Source organism: Mus caroli, unplaced genomic scaffold (assembly GCF_978045245.1).
Source record: "Mus caroli unplaced genomic scaffold, Mus_caroli_1 scaffold_7, whole genome shotgun sequence".
Classification (NCBI taxonomy): Eukaryota; Metazoa; Chordata; class Mammalia; order Rodentia; family Muridae; genus Mus; species Mus caroli.
In genome coordinates this window covers 91,159,114-91,178,803 of record NW_028227262.1, presented here as the reverse complement: position 1 = coordinate 91,178,803, position 19,690 = coordinate 91,159,114, and the positions used below count along the sequence as shown (strand labels likewise).

At 38.9% G+C, this 19,690-nt stretch overlaps 1 protein-coding gene across 1 annotated transcript in view; it reads left to right on the top strand.

Annotated features, from left to right (window-relative positions):
* Nucleotides 1–2,058: 2,058 nt before the first annotated feature.
* Nucleotides 2,059–19,690, top strand: part of Herc6 (HECT and RLD domain containing E3 ubiquitin protein ligase family member 6) — a 70,993-nt gene continuing 53,361 nt past the window's right edge. The window contains exons 1-5 of the mRNA XM_021164082.3: nucleotides 2,059–2,285; nucleotides 4,147–4,306; nucleotides 5,511–5,587; nucleotides 15,074–15,301; nucleotides 16,611–16,705. Of these exons, the coding sequence (XP_021019741.1) occupies nucleotides 2,090–2,285; nucleotides 4,147–4,306; nucleotides 5,511–5,587; nucleotides 15,074–15,301; nucleotides 16,611–16,705 (756 nt within the window). The 5' untranslated portion in view covers nucleotides 2,059–2,089. The remainder of the gene's footprint in view (nucleotides 2,286–4,146; nucleotides 4,307–5,510; nucleotides 5,588–15,073; nucleotides 15,302–16,610; nucleotides 16,706–19,690) is intronic.

The following is a 19,690-nucleotide window of genomic DNA, read 5'->3' as shown; positions in this document are numbered from 1 at the left end:
TATTCTGTATATTCTTGTATCTTTTTAACCCAGAGAGGTTAGGCATCAAGGAAGGGACTAGGAAGACACATGGATTTTTTTCTGGGATGAAGAAATAGAAATGGATTTTACTGGTAGAGGAGAGGAAGGCATGAGAATGGGAGGTTCTGGTGGGAAGGAAGAGAGAAAATGGAATTTAGAGAGGCAATGACAGGAGGAACAGCTAGTATTGAAACTCATTTGAAGAATATGGAAACCTGATGTAGTGGAAACTTCCTAAAATAATGAAGGTGGTTCTATTGCAGTCTCCAAATAATGAGGGAGATGGAACCCCAACTGGCCATCTCTGTCCCCAATGGAACCTTTCAGTCTGGGATTAAGTTTTATCCAGTTGATTTATTGGTTGAAAGGGTCGCTATGAAATCCTCAAATAATTCAGGCTGTTACCAAGAAAATAGGTTGCTCTCAACAAACTGACAGCAAGTTTTCATTGCTGAAGTCAACACCCACACAATCCATTGAATTTGGAGAGGTAGCGCTAGTGCCTACATAGAACCTTTACCCCATGTTCTTATGTCTATGACAGGCAAAGGGACTCTGCAGGTTGCTAAAAGAGAAAAGTAAACCAATCCAACTATAAAACCCTTGATCTACAATCTGTCCGGCTTGCAAAATATGCTAGGGCAATGGTGGCACAAACCAAATGGAGTAACCAACTGATCTCAGATTTGACTTAAGGCCTACACCATGAGATGGAAGGAACCCTCACCTGACACTGTTCGGGTGACCAAGAACTAGAACCTAGGACAAAACCAAATACTACTGGTCTCAGAAAAACAAAAAGGTAACAATAAAATGACTCAATAATATTCTGCTAGGCTCATATGTCAGTGCCTTATTCAGCTCTCATTAGAGAGGCTTCATCCTGCAACAGATGGGAACAAACACAGTGACCCACAGCCCTTTCAGAGCTGTGTTTGAGGGGGGTGGAGGGAGGGAGGGAGGGAGGGAGGGAGGGATAGAGAGGGAGGGAAAAAGAGAGAGAGAGAGACAGAGACAGAGACAGAGAGAGACAGAGAGAGACAGAGAGACAGACAGGGAGAGGAAGAGGGAGAGGGAGAGGGAGAGGGAGAGGGAGAGGGAGAGGGAGAGGGAGAGGGAGAGGGAGAGGGAGAGGGAGAGGGAGAGGGAGAGGGAGAGGGAGAGGGAGAGGGAGAGGGAGAGGGAGAGGGAGAGGGAGAGGGAGAGGGAGAGGGAGAGGGAGAGGGAGAGGGAGAGGGAGAGGGAGAGGGAGAGGGAGAGGGAGAGGGAGAGGGAGAGGGAGAGGGAGAGGGAGAGGGAGAGGGAGAGGGAGGAGAGGGAGGAGAGGGAGAGCTCAGCAAACTTGCAAGAGTGTTCTCTTTTTTTCTGTTGGCTTGTATAGCTTTGATGTGAAGGTTTTCATTTCTCTGCATCTGGCCCCTGCCCTTACTCTGCAGTTAGATTCAGTTGGACAGCAGCTTCCCCCTTGCAGCTCAGTTGGGGTTCATTATTAATTACATCCCTACAGGCTTTCCAGCTTTGGCTTTCTCTGACTCCTTGAAACTTTCAAAAAAGTTCTGTAACCCCCTGAACACACTCCATAATCTATGTATTATACATATAGATTTACTATGTGATGCTTAATGTGTGATCTGAAAATTAATAATCAAGATTGGAATAAAAGAACCCCAGCTAGAATTGCCAAGGAAAGCAGATTCCCTGGGAACTGGTTGCCACTGAAATTGCTACAACTTGTGGATATTGTCACTTAATAAATATTTCACAGATCTAGAAATTTGTCCAGAGCAGCAGCACTCACAAGTGGCTTACTTATGATGGAGATACTTTCTTCTTCCCTGTCTTCTCAGATACTCAGTATTTGAAATTCAAGCAGCCAGGTTTCAAAATGACCCAAGAAGGAAGCCCCTGGGAAAGCTGTTAGTGGCGTGGGACAAGCAGGCATTTACTCGAAAGAACTATGATGTAAGGGACTGGGCAGCGCCCTTGGGAGGAGTTAGGGAAGCTAGGTCACTTGCTCTTGGGAGCCCATCTGTCATACCAGAGCCGCGGGTGGCTGTGCACCGCAGGGATGTACTTCAGCTGGGCTGTAGGAAGCCTGAAGCCTCGGCGCCTGAAGGCGGGAACCGGCGGCATTGAACTCTTACAGGCAGCCAGCGGGGAACACCACTCGCTCCTACTGTTCAGCAACCACAGGGTGTATTCCTGTGGGGACAACAGCTGGGGACAGCTGGGCCAGAAGAGAGAGCAGAGTACCAAAAAGCCAGGTGACTACCAAGCTCCTGAGCAGGTGCTCAGGACAGGATGTGGGGGCCTCAGGTCCAGGGGACCAGGGGACCAGGGACGGGGACCAGGGATACCGGGTGGCTGGACCAGGGATATCAGAAGCTGGAACCCTGTTTTAAGCAGCTTGCATCAACTGGGTCAACTCCTAGAGCTCTAGAGTTTGTATTTGTTTCGGTTTCCAATTCCTCTTCATTGAGAAACTGAAAGCAAAAAAGCAAGCTTTCCTCTGGATAGAAAGAAAGTCCCTCCTCCTTACCAAGCTAAGCCTGAGAGAACTTTCTGGAGGGGAGGTGGGGTGGGGGTGGGGGAATCTGTTTTCCAAACCGAATAGCTTCCAAGCCTCTAACAAGCCTCTAACTAGCTTAGCAATAACTTGGGGCATCTTCTCTCCTAAGTTTTTGTTTTTGTTTTTGTTTTTTGTCTTTTGTTTTTTTTTTTAAGTATAATAGCATTTTTCGGCATTAAAGCTGATTTAGGAAAGTACTAAAGAAGCCACCTATAGGGTCTGGAGAGATGGCTCAGTGGTTAAGAGTTCAGCTCCTGACACTTATGCAGCAGTTTACAATTACCTATAATTACAGTTCCAGAGGACCCGATGCTTCTATGGGTACCAGCACACACATATATGCACACAGTGATACACACACACACACACACACACACACACACACATAAGTAAAAATAATAAAATATTTAAATTCAAAAAAGTCATCTATAATTACACCAAAGGCATCTCTAAGATCATTGCAACTCCTCGTTTTATCTTCTGCTTATGTATTTAATCTTTATAGAAATTTTGTCATTATGAGTTATTGTAATTGTATCTAAACAAGAATTTGTGGTTTTACCAAAACATTAATCCACTAGGGGATTTTATATATGATATTGATTCACTTCTAAGTATGGATTTAACTAAAGTTCTAGTTTGTTTTTCTGGTTTTAATTATCTATTTTTGCCACTTTATATGCTAAGCAAGCACTCTACCACTGGACTATTTTACATTCCCATTGACTATATTTGATTATGTATGTAGAATAATTTGAAGAACTGTGTAGAAAATGAAAACTATTCCTCTGTCCCTTTGGATTCAGTTTCTGGAAGCTACAATTTTAACTTGAAAAAAATGAATAGGCAAAAAACAGCATGGGATTTTATTAGTCTTTTACCTAATATAGGTATTCACAGACAGTAAAAGAAAAGAGGTGCTTAGATCCAGGAACTTGTGTACTTAACAAAAGAAAAGAGGTTGGATAATAAATTGTGGGGAACCATCTAAGAAATGATAAAGCCCTTGCCAGACACGAATGGGCACCTTTCAGTTTCGTTTCCGTGGGCTGTGAATATCATTTTGAGCTAGGTTTCAGTTTGCTCAGATAGGAACTCAAGGTGCTCCGACTTTGCCTGCCAAGCTGTGTTCAGGTAGTCCATATAAACTGCTGTCTTTCCACACATGTATAAACATATTGGGTTTACTTCTTCATGATGTTTAGTAAGAACTTTAGACTTGATTTAACCAACACTGAGGGACACAAAGAATCAGGGTAACTCCCCCTCCTCCCTTTTTGGAGGCAATTCCTGTCTTAAACTCCAGACATTTATAATCTTATGGGAGGTTTTTCTTTCTCTTTTCTTTTTCTTTTCTTTTTACTTCTTTCTTTCTTTCTTTCTTTCTTTCTTTCTTTCTTTCTTTCTTTCTTTCTTTCTTTCTTTCTTTCTTTCTTTCTCTCTCTCTCTCTTTCTCTCTCTTTCTTTCTCTCTCTCTCTCTCTCTCTCTCTCTCTCTCTCTCTCTCTCTCTCTCTCTCTCTCTCTCTCTCTTTAAAATTTGTTTCTGTTCCCAAAGAACCAATTCAGGCACTGAATAATCTGCATGTTGACCTGGTGAGCTGTGGGAAGGAACACTCTGTGGCTGTCTGCCACAAAGGAAAGGTCTTCGCTTGGGGAGCCGGTTCTGAAGGGCAGCTGGGGATTGGAGAATTTAAGGAAAAAAGCTTTATGCCTACGTAAGTATTTCAATTCACTACTTTCCAGTATTTTTAAGTGCTAAGTACTCAAATGCCATGGCACAGAGATTACTAGCGTAAGGGTTAAAATGTGGAGAGAAAAGTGTTCAGGAAATCATGTGTAGAATAAGTTGATTAAATAGAGGGCCATGAAGGAGAGAGTAAGGATGAAATGATATGCAATTCTTAAGTCCTGATATTACTTATTGTAATACAAGTATGGGAGCCCCCTTGAACTTCTACAGTAAATAAATAAATAAATAAATAAATAAATAAATAAATATTATAAAATACAAACCATCAAGATACCAAGGACTCAGAAAGAAATCTTACTTGATTATCTTGTATCTGACTAAAGAAGAGCCTCTCACATTAACTTATTATATATTTCCCAAATACTCAAGCTCCTATGTAGGAGAATATCCATTACCATTGTGATGGAAAAGGTTAATGGAACATGCTGTACTCTTCCACTGATGCTCTAAAATACATAGACCTTTGCTGAGACACAGACAGGAGAATCAGAAGGTCAAGGTCATCCTTACCTACATAAAGAGTCAGAGAACAGCCAGACCTATGTGAGACCCTTTCTTACCCTTCTCCCCTTAAAAACTCTAAGTGCCACAAAAAGACACAAACAAACAAAAAACCCAACCCACACCAAAGAAAGACAACAGATGCTAGGTGATTTTGGCTGTGGGCTGTGTGCGGAAGTGAAGATATTGTATTAAGGAGTGCACAACAGAGCCTCATGGTTCTTGTTGGGTAGTCAGATGCCTTGTCATTTAGTGATGCAATGGTTAGATGAATGACATTCCTGCTGTCTCCAAACACTACAGCTAGTGAAATGACAGCCATGGGAGTGGCATTAGCAGGGTCGGTGTGGGAATGAAGACTCTCTGGTCCTTTGCAAAGATATGGGAGGTGCAGAATAGGAAAACCCAATGCTACTGTCTTTAGAGAGGAACAGAGGTGGTCTGTAGTTCTTGGAAGCTGGGAGTAAAACCCTTCCTCTAATTAGCAAAAATCATAAAAAGCAAGAAGGAAAAAACAGCTTGACACTTTGGACTATTCCAGAAGCACAGAGTAACATTGTTCACGGAGAGCTGATGTCTCGTCTAAAATACTTTTAAATGTCTGTGATCTCTTTGATAACTCATCCTAAAGAAGGTTCAACAGATTTTTGTGGCTTTTTTTATTATAGGAAAATAAAAGCTCTGGCTGGCATAAAAATAATCCAAGTTTCCTGTGGACACTACCACTCTTTGGCATTATCAGAAGGTAAAGAATACTTAGGGGACCTCTGTCATTAGGAAATATTTTAAAATAATGTTGTGGAGATTGTGATTAGGACTACACTGACTCTGTTAATTGCTTTTGGTAGGATGGTCATTTTCACAATATTATTTCTGCCTGTTCATAAGCATGGGAGGGCTCTTCATTTTCTAATGTCTCCAAATCTCTTCACTCAGATTTTAAGTTTTCACTGTAGAGGTCTTTCACCTCTTTGCTTAGCTTGGTTCCTAGATAGTTATTCTTTTTGAGGCTATTGTGAGTGGGCATGTGTCCATCACTTCTTTCTCATATTGTTTATTGATGACCTTTAGAAAGGTTACTGATTTTCAAGAGTTGATTTTTGTGTAATGTCATTTTGCTGAAATTATTGGTTCTTTCTAGAAGTTTTCTGATAGGATATTTGGAGTCAGTTATGCCTAATAGCGTGCCATCTGAAAATAAAGATAATTTTACTTTTTCATTTTTATTTTTGACTCTTAAATTTCCTCAGTTGCATTCTGCTCCAAATAGTGCTTGGACAGTGCTTAGGACAGTAGACAGCTTCTACACCTTCCTAGTTTTAATGGGAGTGATTCAAGTGATTCAAGTTTGAGAAATTAATATTTCTCAAATATTAATTTTAATTTAAAATTAATTTTATTAATTATTAATTTGAGTTACATTCCCTCTAGTACTACTATCTCTAGGACTTTTATTCTGAGAGTACATTGGATTTTCTCAAAGGCATTTGCATTTATTGAGATATTCATCTTATCTTTAAATCTATTTGTTCTAGCTGGAGACTTTATTATTGTTTCAATCACATTTGTTGTGAGTCTGTTTAGGGTGCTATTTTCTTTGGTGGTTTGGATAAATCTAAAAATCTGTACAGTTCTTTTAGATTTTCCAACTTAATAGAGTACAAGTTTTCTTTTAAAAATTAATTACCTTATATATTCTCAATTTATTTGGCATGTATTATAATATTTCAATATTATTTTCTGATTCTGTTAATTAGGACATGTCTTCCCTTTTTTTGATTAGTTGGGCTAAGGGTCTGTCAATTTTGTTTATCTCACAAAGAGCCCGCCCTTAGATTAGTTAATAGTATGGTTCCTTTTGCTCAGGATTGCTGTGGCTGCCCAAGGTCTTCTGTAGTTTCACAATGAATTTTAGAATGTTTGGTTTTTCTGTTTCGGTGAAGAATGCTGTGGAGATATTGTTTGGAATTTTGTTGAATCTGTAAGTGGCTCTGACAAAACATTTCTTTTCACAATATTAATTCTGTCCACCCACGTCCCCATGAAAGGGCTATCTATTTATTGTCTTGTGTCTTCCTCAGCCTTTTTCTTCAGGGATAAAGTTTTCATCATAGATGTCTTTCACTGCCTTGCTTAGGTTTATTCCTAGATCATTTATTTCCCCTGAGACAGTTGTGAGTGGGACTGTGTCATTATCTCTTCCCTCAGCAAATCCATTGTTGTTATAAAGGAAGGCTGCTGAGTTTTCAAGTTGATCTTGTATCCCACCGCTTTCCTGAAATTGTTGATCATTTCTAAAAGCCTCTTGGTACAAATTTTGTGATCTTGTATGTATAATATCCTATCATCTGCAAATAAAATAATTTGACTTATTTTCCTATTTGCATACCTTTCATTTTTCTTCTTATCTTATTGCTCTAGCTCATATTAGAGTACTAAGACATATATTGAAAAATAACAGGGCTTGTGGGCAGCCCTGTCTCTTTCCTGATTTTAGTATGATTGCTTCAAGCCTTTCTCCATTTAGGAAAATGTTAGCCATGGATTTATCATATTCAGTCTTTGTGTTTTTTATTTTTTATTTTTTATTTTGTTTTTTTCAAGACAGGGTTTCTCTGTGTAGCCCTGGCTGTCCTGGAACTCACTCTGTAGACCAGGCTGGCCTCGTACTCAGAGATCTGCCTGCCTCTGCCTCCCAAGTGCTGGGATTAAAGGCATGCACTACTACTGCCCAGCCATATTCAGTCTTTATTATGTTGAGGTATGTTCCCTCCAGTCCTCCTATCTCTAGAACTTATAATGAGGGAGCAGATTGGATTTTGTCAAAGGTTTTTTTCTTTATCTATTGAGATGATGATGTGATTTTTCCCATTAAGCCTACTTATATTATTTATCAAGCCACATATTTGGGGTTTTGTTTTGTTTTGTTTTGTTTTTTGAATTTTTTTTGAAATATTTTAAAATATTTTTTTTCCTCAATTACATTTCCAATGTTATCCCAAAAGTCCCCCATACCCTCCCCCCCCCCACTTTCCTACCTACCCATTCCCATTTTTGGCCCTGGCGTTCCCCTGTACTGGGGCATATAAAGTTTGCATGACCAATGGGCCTCTCTTTCCAGTGATGGCCAACTAGGCCATCTTTTGATACACATGCAGCTAGAGACACGAGCTCCGGTGGGTACTGGTTAGTTCATATTGTTGTTCCACCTATAGGGTTGCTGTTCCCTTTAGCTCCTTGGATACTTTCTCTAGCTCCTCCATTGGGGGCCCTGTGATCCATCCTGACTGTGAGCATCCACTTATGTGTTTGCTAGGCCCCGGCCTAGTCTCACAAGAGACAGCTATATCAGGGTCCTTTCAGCAAACGCTTGCTAGTGGATGCAATGGTGTCATCATTTGGAGGCTAATTATGGGGTGGATCCCTGGATATGGCAGTCTCTAGATGGTCCATCCTTTTGTCTCAGCTCCAAACTTTGTCTCTGTAACTCCTTCCATGGGTGATTGTTTCCAGTTCTAAGAAGGGGCAAAGTGTCCACACTTTGGTCTTCATGAAACTGCAAAGCTTCTGCAAGGCAAAAGACACCGTCAAGAAGACAAAAAGGCCACCAACAGATTGGGAAAGGATCTTTACCTATCTTAAATCAGATAGGGGACTAATATCCAATATATAAAGAACTCAAGAGGGTGGACTCCAGAAAATCAAATAACCCCATTAAAAATGGGGCTCAGAGCTAAACAAAGAATTCTCACCTGAGGAATAACGAATGACTGAGAAGCACCTGAAAAAATGTTCAACATCCTTAATCATCAGAGAAATGCAAATCAAAACAACCCTGAGATTCCACCTCACACCAGTCAGAATGGTTAAGATCAAAAATTCAGGTGACAGCAGATGCTGATGAGGATGTGGAGAAAGAGGAACGCTCCTCCATTGTTGGTGGGATTGCAAACTTGTACAAGCCACATATTTTGATCCTTTCTTGTATCTTTAGAATAGAGCCTGCTTTGATGATCTTTTGAGTGCATAGTTTGAAAGCATTTTATTGAGCATTTTTGTATTTATGTTCATAAGGGATATTGGCCTGTAGTTTAGGCTTATTTGCTGTGTTCCTTTCATTGGTATTGACTGGCATTAGCTTCATAAAGGAGTTTGGAGCTGTTCTATTTCTTTCTTTTTGAAAGATTTAAGAAGCATTGGTTGAATATCTTCTCTGAAAATCTGGTAGAATTTGCTGTGAATTTGTCTGGGCCTGGTATTGTTTTTGTAGGTAAGGTTTTTATTATGATTTCATTTCCTTATCTCTTACGGGTTTCTTTAGTTTGTTAGTCATTTCTTGAATTAACTTTGGTGGTTTGGATGAATCATGAAAATTATCAACTTCTTTTAGGTTTTCATATATATATATATACACACACACACACATATATGTATGTATGTATATGTATATATTTGTATATTTCATATATGTATATGTGTATATATATAATATTTAATGACAATAACTTGATCTCTAAATTATAGCTCAGGGTTGCACAATGCATAGGAGTTAGGATAAGGAAAAATATGTCAGTGGCATGTTCTCGTTTTCCTGAGCATAGCTTCTTTCTTTCTTTTCTATTGTTTTTTTTATTGGATATTTTCTCTATTTACATTTCAAATGCTATCCCCTTTTCCCGGTCCCCCCCCCCAAGTCCCTATCCCATTCCCCCTTTCCCTGCTTCTATGAGGGTGTTCTTTCAGCCACCCAGCCACTCCCACCTCCCCACCCTCAAATTCCCCTACACTGGGGCATCCATCAAGCCTTCACAGGACCAAGGGCCTTTCTCCCCCCCATTGATGCCTGATATTGATCCTCTGGTACATATGCAGCAGGAGCCATGGGTCCCTCCACGTGTACTCCTTGGTTGGTGGCTTAGTCCCTGAGAGCTCTGGAGGGTCTGGTTTGTTGATATTGTTGTTTTTCCTATGGGTTTGCAAACCCCTTCAGCTCCTTGAGTCCTTTCTCAATCTCGCCTATTGGCAGCCCCATGATCAGTTCAATGGTTGGCTTTGAGCATCTGCCTCTGTATTTGTCAGGCTCTGGCAGAGCCTCTCAGGAGACAACTATGTCAGGCTTTTTTCAGCAAGAACTTGTTGGCATCCACAATAGTGTCTGGGTTTGGTGACTGAATGTAGGATGGATGCCCAGGTGGAGCATTCTCTGGGTGGCCTTTCCTTTAGTCTCTGCTCTACACATTGCCTCCCTATTTGCTCCCATGAGTACTTTGTTCCCCTTTGTAAGAAGGATGAAAGCACCACACTTTGGTCATCCTTCTTGAGCTTTGTGTGGTCTGTGAATTGTATCTTGGGCATCCACTTATCAGTGAGTGCATACTGTGTGTGTTCTTTTGTGACTGAGTTGCCTCACTCAGGATGATATTTTCAAGTTCCATCCACTTGCCTAAGAATTTCATGAATTCATTGTTTTTAATAGCTGAATAGTACTCCGTTGTGTAAATGTACCACATTTTCTATATCCATTTCTCTGGTGAAGGAAAATCTGGGTTCTTTCCAGCTTCTGACTATTATAAATACAGCTGCTATGAACATAGTGGACCACGTGCCCTTGTTATTTGCTGGAGAATCATTTGGGTATGTGCCCAGGAGTAGTATAGCTCCATCCTCAGGTAATACTATGTCCACTTTTCTGAGGAGCCACCAGACTGATTTCCAGAGTGGTTGTACAAGCTTGCAATTCCACCAACAATGGAGGAGTGTTCCTTTTTCTCCACATCCTTGCCAGCATCTACTGTCACCTGAATTTTTGATCTTAGCCATTCTGACTGGTGTGAGGTGGAATCTCAGGGTTGTTTGGATTTGCATTTCCCTAATGACTAAGGATGTTGAACATTTCTTAAGGTACTTCGTAGCCATCCAATATTCCTCAGTTGAAAATTCTGTTTAACTCTGTACCCATTTTAAAATTCTTTTAGGTTTTCTAACTTAGTAGAGTACAAGTTTTTCAAGTATTCCCTTATAATATTCTGAATTTCTTTGGTACATGTTGTAATGCTTCTATGTTCGTTTTTGATTCTGTTCATTTGGAATATGTCTTTCCTTTTTTTTTTTTGTTTTGTTTTGTTTTGATTTGTTGGGTCAATGCTGTGTCTATCTTATTTATCTTCTTAAAGAACCAGCTTTAAGAACTCAGTATTGTTTTTGTTTGTGTCTGTTTGTCAATTTCTGTACTGATATATATATATATATATATATATATATATATATATATATATATATATATTGCCATCTACTAGATTTGGGATTGGTTTATTCTTGTTTTTCCAAATCCTTCAGTTGCATCATGAAGTCATTTATTTGTAATCTTTCTAGTTTTTAATGTAGGAGCTTAGAGCTGTACATTTTCCTCTAAGCCTCACATTTTTTAAAAAAAAGTTTTATTTATTTATTTATTTATTTATTTATTTATTTATTTATTTATTTATTATATGTAAGTACACTACAGCTGACATTCCACAAGAGGGCATCAGATCTCATTATGGATGGTTGTGAGCCATCATGTGGTTCCTAGGATTTGAACTCACGATCTTCAGAAGAGCAGTCGGCATTCTTAACCACCAAGCCATCTCTCCAACCCCCTAAGCCTCACATTTTAATGTGTACCAGAGGTTGTGTGTATTGTGCTTTAATTTTAATTTATTTCCATAAATTTTAAAATTATTTTCTTGACTTATTCTTTGACTATTCATCACCAACTAATGAGTTGTTTAATCTCAATGAGCTTGTATATTGATAAAGATTTGTTTGCTGACAATTTTGCTTTATTCCATTATGATCAGGTAGGATTCTGAGTTATTTGGATTTTTCTGAATTTGTTCAGAATTTCTTTGTGTCCCAGAGTGTGGTGTATTTTAGAGGAACTTCCATGGACTGCTCAGTGGAATGTATATTCTTTGGCATTTCAGTGAAAGTTCTGAAGATATCTGTTAGGTTCTCCAGATGGCCAATCTACTGGAGAAAGTAAGGTATCAACATCATATGATATTATTAAGTTGGCATTAATCTGTCTTTACTTCCAACTCTATGGTTGCTATGAAGTTGTGGACACTAGAGTTTAGTTTAAAATCCTCTTTTGTCCCTTCTATAGTCACTTTCCTATCTTTAGTCTGAGGTATTGCTTTCTGTATTCTTTGCAGGTCTGATTTTGTAGACACAAACTCTTTTAACATGTCTGTATCATGAAAGGTTTTCTTTCTACCTCATATATGGCTGATATTTTCACTGGGTACAGACATATAGCTTTGCACTTATGGTGTTTTAGGAGTTCGATGCGTTGCTCCAGAACAAGCATGCGTTGCTTTTGGCCTTCAAAGTTTCTATTGAAAAACCAGTTGTTATGATGATGGGTTGTCCTGTATGTCTGTTTTTCTTTTTCTTCAAGAAGTTTGCAACACAACTTCCTTCTTTTTTTTTTTTTCTTCTGGAAGCACATGCTTTAGTTAAAGAAGCAGTAAATATGCAAATCTTGACAATTCCATTTACTAACAGAGCTGTGCAAAGAGCCTAAAGACATGTGTAGATTTCTGGAGATCATTCATGAAATTTTCCACTAGCCTGGTGTCAGCATATATTAGAGGCTCAATAATTTACTAAATAACAAACAAGTTGGCTTTTGGTCTAGCAATTTAAAAGATGTCCAGAGATTTAAAGACAAGATGGGGGAGTACAAAAGACCAGAAATAATTTCTGTAAAAATGCTTGAGATTGGCCCTGGTATAGGCAACATCATAGTTAGGTAAATGCAGTCACAGTAGGCAATCTTTACTCCTGGAGATGTTTTTTTTTTTTTTTTTTTTTTTAATATTTTTATTACATATTTTCCTCAATTACGTTTCCAATGCTATCCCAAAAGTCCTTCTTTACATTTTTCCTTCTTTACATGCTTTAACTATTGCATGCCATGACTAATTTTTTTTCTGATCTTTCTGTGTGTTTCTTCTATCTTTCTGTTTATATCCTTCCTCAGCTTGAGGTTGATCATACTGAACTTCTGGCCCATGTCACTCATCTGGGACTTGTTCCCTTTATCTATGCCTTAGTTCTAAGATTGATCTTTTATGCTTTTTCACAATTCGTACATGTCCTGCACTAGACATGCCCATTCTTTTCCTGCTTTTAAAAATATATTTTATATTTTTTGCTTGCATTGTCTAATTCTATTTTTTATCCTTGATATTCCATCATTTACTTTATTTATTTGGAAGCCTCCTTTTGAGGATTCCAAATGGGATATTAATATATTTTTTAAAATTCCATTTTCATTTCATCTTGGGTTCTCTTAAACATTTTTATCTTTTCATTATACTTGGATTTCAAATTTTGTATTTTCTTTGTCATTTCACTCATATTTGGTTTTTATTGATCATCAATAAGACATTTATTCTCCAAGTTCACTAAATAGTGTCCTTTTTTTAAAAAAAAATTCTTGCATTTTTTGGTGACATTTATGGTTGTTCATTTTGAGGTCTGTGCCTCAGTGTCCATCTAGGTAATTCTCACTGAAGAATGTTTCTATAGCACTAGTTGATTTGGGGGTGTACATACTGTCTTGATCTTCCATATTGTTTTTGCAAGATGATAAGGAATTTGGACTTTTCTGTTGGCTGTTTCTAATGTGGATGCGGCAGAATGTGAGGCTGGGCCCTAGTGCAGGATGTGTGTGCTGGCCTTGGCCTGGAGAATGGATCTATCCCAATCTTCATGTGGTGATCAGAGTCAGGATGGGTCCTGCAGGTGGGTTACCTGTGTCTTCCCATTGCATAGTCCAGCTAGAAGGTCCTTGTTAGAAAGGAGCCTCTTATATGGTAAGTCCCAAAGAGAAGAAGAGGGACTGAGGGATGTAGCTGCAGGGTGACCTGAGTTGGGGACTGGACATAATTTTTTTTTTATTTTTTTTTTTATTTTTTTTTTATTTTTTTTAGATTTATTTATTTTTATTATATGTAAGCACACTGCAGACACTCCAGAAAAGGGCGCCAGATCTCGTTACGGATGGTTGTGAGCCACCATGTGGTTGCTGGGATTTGAACCTCGGACCTTTGGAAGAGCAGTCGGGTGCTCTTACCCACTGAGCCATCTCACCAGCCCAATTTTTTTTTTAAAGATTAATTTGGCTACCCTTGACAGAAAAGACTGTTGAAAGCAAAGGAGGCATGGTGGAACACCAGTTTGGGACTACTATAAAGTGGTAACAATTAAGAAATGAGAAAAAGTTGAACTCTACATAGTTTTGGCAGTGGGAGGAAACGGGGATTTAGGATTTTCTAGCTTGAAGCATATAGAAAACACAAATCAAGGACAACTCCAAGTATCTGGTGGCAGAAAAGCTGTAAGAACACAGTTGTCTTTGCAAGGGAGAAGAAGGGACATTGTTTTAAAGGGGATCTTGAATATGCCTTGCCTTTTGTCCAAAAATGTAGTTGTATTATCTCTTTTATTTTGGTTTTATTTTTTTTTTGAAGACTTATAGAATCAAGTCTAGTACAAAAAATAGGCGAATCATGCATTTGCAACTTTAGGATATTATAATAGAAACTTAAGGTAAACATAAAAAGACAAATACTACCTAATTTACCTACACATAAAATCAAATAACATTGTACTCACAGAAACAGAATAGAGTGGCTGTTGCCAGGAACATGCAGGTAGCCAGAAGGAAGAAGTGTTCAAAGGCTACAAACTGGAGTTTAGGATGAATGGGGTCGGGAAATCATTGTCCCATGATGTGACTATTCGTAGTAATAATAGATTGTATACTTAATATTTACTAAGAGAGAAGGGTTTTGCTTTGTTTCACTCTCTTGTTTGCTTATTTTCTTGGACTTGGCCATTGAGCCCAAGACCTTAGTTGGTCTCAGCACACTCTAGAGCTAAAGCCCCAGCCCTACAAGCAGAATTTGGCAAAATAAAACAAAACTACCTGTGTGAGGCAATTTATTTAGCTAATTTTGGCATTTATTTTACAGTGTATATGTATACTAGAATACTACTTCAATATTTCAAATATGTATGCTTCCTTTGTCAATGATACGTCTGTAAAACCAGTGTGTATGTGTGTGTGTGTGTGTGTGTGTGTGTGTGTGTGTGTGTGTGTGTGTAACTGAGGTGATAGATTTTACTGTGTTTGGAATCCAGTAGGTGTACAGTTCTTAAGTGTTCTTCATATATGTAGATGGCCATGTGTTTTCATGGGGAAGGAACAGTGAAGGACAACTGGGCCTGGGGAAGAATTCCCGTTCCCAAGCTATCCCACAGAAGGTGAAGTCTCTGGAGGGGATCCCACTGGCTCAGGTTGCTGCAGGTGGCACACACAGTTTTGCTCTGTCTCTCACGGGGACATCATTTGGCTGGGGGAGCAACAGATCTGGGCAGCTGGCTCTCAGCGGGAACAAAGTTAAAGGTAAGTAAATAGTTTTGTCCTTCTAACAAGTTGTTATTCCTTTGTAGCTGGAAAAGCGGCCTGCCACAGTGTACATCACAGTGGTTCCCAAATTCACTCTGGCATGACCTGGAAAGCTGTATCAGCTTCCTCTTGCTTCTGGAATAACATCACAAATTAACAACTTAAAACAATGTTTTTTTTAAAATGTAGACTCAGAGGAGTCTGCTCCTTGGTCTCAGTCAGCAGGGTTGCCTTGTTTCCTGAAGGTTCTGAACGAGAATCCCCATTTTCTTGTCTTGTCTAGCTTCTATATAGGACGTTGGCATTAATAGGCTATTTCCTGTTTCTCCAAAGCCTGTGGTGTCAGATTAAGTCTTCTAAAAATCATGCTTTGATCACACTGGCTCTTTTGCCTCTAGCTCCCTTAGCTAAAGTAATAACATTGGGCCCACCTGGATCAATTATATTAACTTGTCTATTTGAATGTCAACTGGTCAGCATTTTAAAATTCGACTGGCTTCCTTATTTGCTGTTTGCTAGGTAACCTATCATATTTACAGGCTCTGGCCTTGGGATGTAAACCATCTGTCTACCATAGGATGCCTTTAAAGTTCTTGATGCTCAGGTTAAGCTGAAAATTAGATCAGGATGCCTGTGAGTGACAGTCAGGCCATTGTTATGAATTCCCATGGTGTTCTAATATGTAAGCTTTGGAAATCAATGATTAGACTGAGTCTGTTAGAGAAAATGACTAGGTTGTATGTTTAAGAAAAAGTCTGGGTAACTGTACCTCTAAAATATAATTCATTAAGAAGTCTTCTCCAAGAACTTCATTCTCTTCTGTTCATTCTTTGCATTTCAGCTGATGTATATCAGCACCTACTATATGAAAGAGCACTTACATCCCATTTAATCTTTTTATGGTAGGTTCTCTAGTTCTCAGCGTCACTAATACATACATTCGGCACATACTATGCATCGGAAATGAATACAAACTATGAAAACATAATTGGTACTGAAGATTGGAACCAAAGCTGTTCTAGAAGGTTAAAGATTTCCAGAAATAAATATTAGAGTGCATATTTTCCCATCAAAGCATACTTTTTCTTTTTAATTCTACTGCATATTCACTTTTAAAATTATGTTGAGTCATAAGACAGAAATGTAGAGATTATAAAAGTTATAAAAATATGAAGATATGAAATTCTGAGGCTGTCTCCCCCACACACTCTAGAACCTCACTTTGTAGCCTAAGCTGCTCTCAAACATACAAATGTGTCTCTCAATCATTTTCCTATATTCTAGAAAGTCTTCTTTCTTTCAACAGAACAAATCTACAAGCCACATTCAATTGGTGCCCTGAAGAATCTGAGTGTGGTTTATATTAGCTGTGGTTATGAGCACACTGCCGTGCTTACTGAGGTAATTCCACATGTGCATCTCCTTTTCAGATATCAGAACTTTATTAAAAACATAGATGTGCTATTTATTATTGAAAGCAAGCAAGTGATCTTATTCTGTCCAGGTTACTGTAACAAAACCCCACCAACTGTGCAGCTAAGAGACACCAGAGGTATGGCTTCTCATAACTCTAGAGGCTGGGTCATCCGAGAGGTGCCAGCAGGTTTACAAGTAATGATAGGTAACTTTCTGATTCCCAGATGGCATTTTGCTCTGTTCTCCCGCAGTAGAAGGGGTCAAGGTATTCTGGTTGAGGTTTCTTTTATAAAGAAAACAACTCCATTTATGAAAACTTTGTCCTGTGACTTGATCATCTAACAAAGGCCTGATTCCATTTCCCAATAATGCTTTATTAGAAATTGGGTTTTGTTTTAAAGATTTATTTTGTGGATAGAAGTGTGTTGTATGTTTTCTTTCTATCTTTCATTCTTTTATTAGATATTTTCTTTATTTACATTTCAAATGGTATCCCCTTTCCTGGTTTCTCCTCCAAAAATCCCCTACCCCCACTCCTGCTCCCCAACCCACTCACTCCCACTACTGTCCCTGGCATTCCCCTATACTGGGGCATAGAGCCTTCACAGGACCAAGGGCTTCTCCTCCCATGATGACCAACTAGTCCATCCTCATGAGTCCTACCATGTGTACTCTTTGGTTGGTGGTTTAGTCCGAGGGTGCACTGGGGTTACTGGTTAGTTCATATTGTTCTTTCTCCTACGGGGTTGCAAACCCCTTCAGCAACCTGGGTCCTTTCCCTAGCTCCTTCATTGGGGACTGTGGGCGTTGTCCAATGGATGGCTGTGAGCATCCATCTCTGTATTTTGTCAAGCACTGGCAGAGCCTCTCAGGAGACAGCTATATCAAGCTCCTGTTAGCAAGCACTTGTTGGCATCCACAATAGTGTGTGGGTTTGGTGGGTTGTTTATGGGATGGATCCCCAGGTGGGGCATTCTAGAAGGAGTACACAAGCCAAAAGAAATAAAAAAAAGTATAACCAGTTTTAACTTTTTCTCCTTAAAAAAATAATTGTAGGGCTGGAGAGATTGCTTAGTGGTTAAGAGCACTGACTGCTGCTCTTCCAGAAGTCCCGAGCTCAATTCCCAGAAACCACATGATCAGCTCACAGCTATCTCTAATGGGATCTGATGCCTTCTTCTGGTGTGTCTGAAGAGAGCTACAGTATACTCATATACATTAAATAAATAAGTCATATATATATATACACACACAGAGAGAAGTGTGTTGTACGCATGTGTATCTAAGCATCATTGAGGCCAGAAGAGGGGCCCGATCCTCTGGAACTGCTTTACAGAGCTGTTAGGCTCCTTCTGGGTGTTAGGAACAGACCTTAGACCATCTATAGGAGCAAGTGTTCGTAACTGCTGAGCCATCTCTCCAGACCCCAGAAGTTAGGATTTTCATAAACAAATTTTAAAAGAACATAAATGCTCAGATATGACACAAAGTGAATTTCAATATCTAAACCTACCTATATCTAAAGTAGAAAACTGAACTAAATATAACCCAGCAGATGTTTCAAGATACTGTACTAGAAGCTAATGTAGGAGCCAATCTTTCATGCAGTTATTCATTGGCAATGTAGATCGACAGAAAAATTTTTTATCATTTTCAGTAACCCACCGCACAGACCAGAACACACTTTGTTCCATTCTGTGATTGCTATAATAACAGCCAGTTTTGTTAGTTTTTTTCTTCTGCCACTTATCCTGGCTGTCCAATGTATTTGAATGGGATGGATATTTCCCATCATCAAAAGATACAGATTTGGAACAGTTTTTTTATAATTCATATGCTTGTATAAAAACTGAAATCTGCAGGACCAAGTGGTGTATCAAGGGTAGAATGTTTGCTTGGGTGTTAGAGTTGATTCTCAGCACTAGAAAAAAATGGTACATCAAATAATTTTTAAAATTTATTATTATTAACTATAATTATTTTCAATAAATAAAATGCAATACCTTAGGCATGCTAGATAAGTGATCCACCACTGACCTACATTATTTTCATGTCCACCAAATTATTTTAATTTTCAATTTCATTATTTTTATTAGTTGTTCTAAAGCCACGACTTAAATTAGGAAACCTCAATTGTCTGAACTATATTAATCAATTGTTCAAATTACATTAATCTTAGTTGTCAAGAGAAAGGTAGACCTGTGTGTGTGTGTCTGTGTCTGTTTCTGTGTCTGTGCGTGTATGCATGTGCTTGTGGAGACCAGAGGATAACATTTTGGTATTTTGGTATTGGACCTCAGGAGCTATCCACTTTGTTTTGTGAGGCAGGGTCTCTTTCATTTGCCTGGGGATCATTGTTAACCCAACAGACCAGGGAGCCCAAGGGATCCTTTATTTCCATATTGCTAGCACTGGTATTACAACTGCACATTGCAATGCCTTGCTTTTTATGTGAATGCTTTGCTTGTGATATGAACTCAGAGCATTGAATTCAACTCCCCATGCTTACATGACCAACATTTTACCAACTAAGTGATTCCCCACAAACTCCTAGATTTGTTTTAAAGAATCACATTTTAAAAAATTATATTTTTTAAAATCATTTTTTAAAAGATTTATTTATTTTTATTTTATATGCATTGGTGTTTTACCTGCGTGTATGTCTGTGTGAGGGTGTCAGATCCTCTGAAACTGAAGTTACAGACAGTTATGAGCCGTCATGCGGGTGCTGGGAATGGAACCCCAGAACTCTGGGAGAGCAGCCAGTGCTCTTAGCTTTTGAGCCATCTCTCCAGCCCATAAGAATCATCTTTGGAGGAGAGAGTGTTTTCAGGAAATGCCCAAATAAGTAAAGCAGCCAACCCAATACTTAAATGTTGGTGTTAGAGTTTAAGCAGTTAAATTGTCATTGATTCCGTTAGCAAATACCCATTAAGTATCTAGTTTTCATGCCTGGGAGTGGGTACCTGC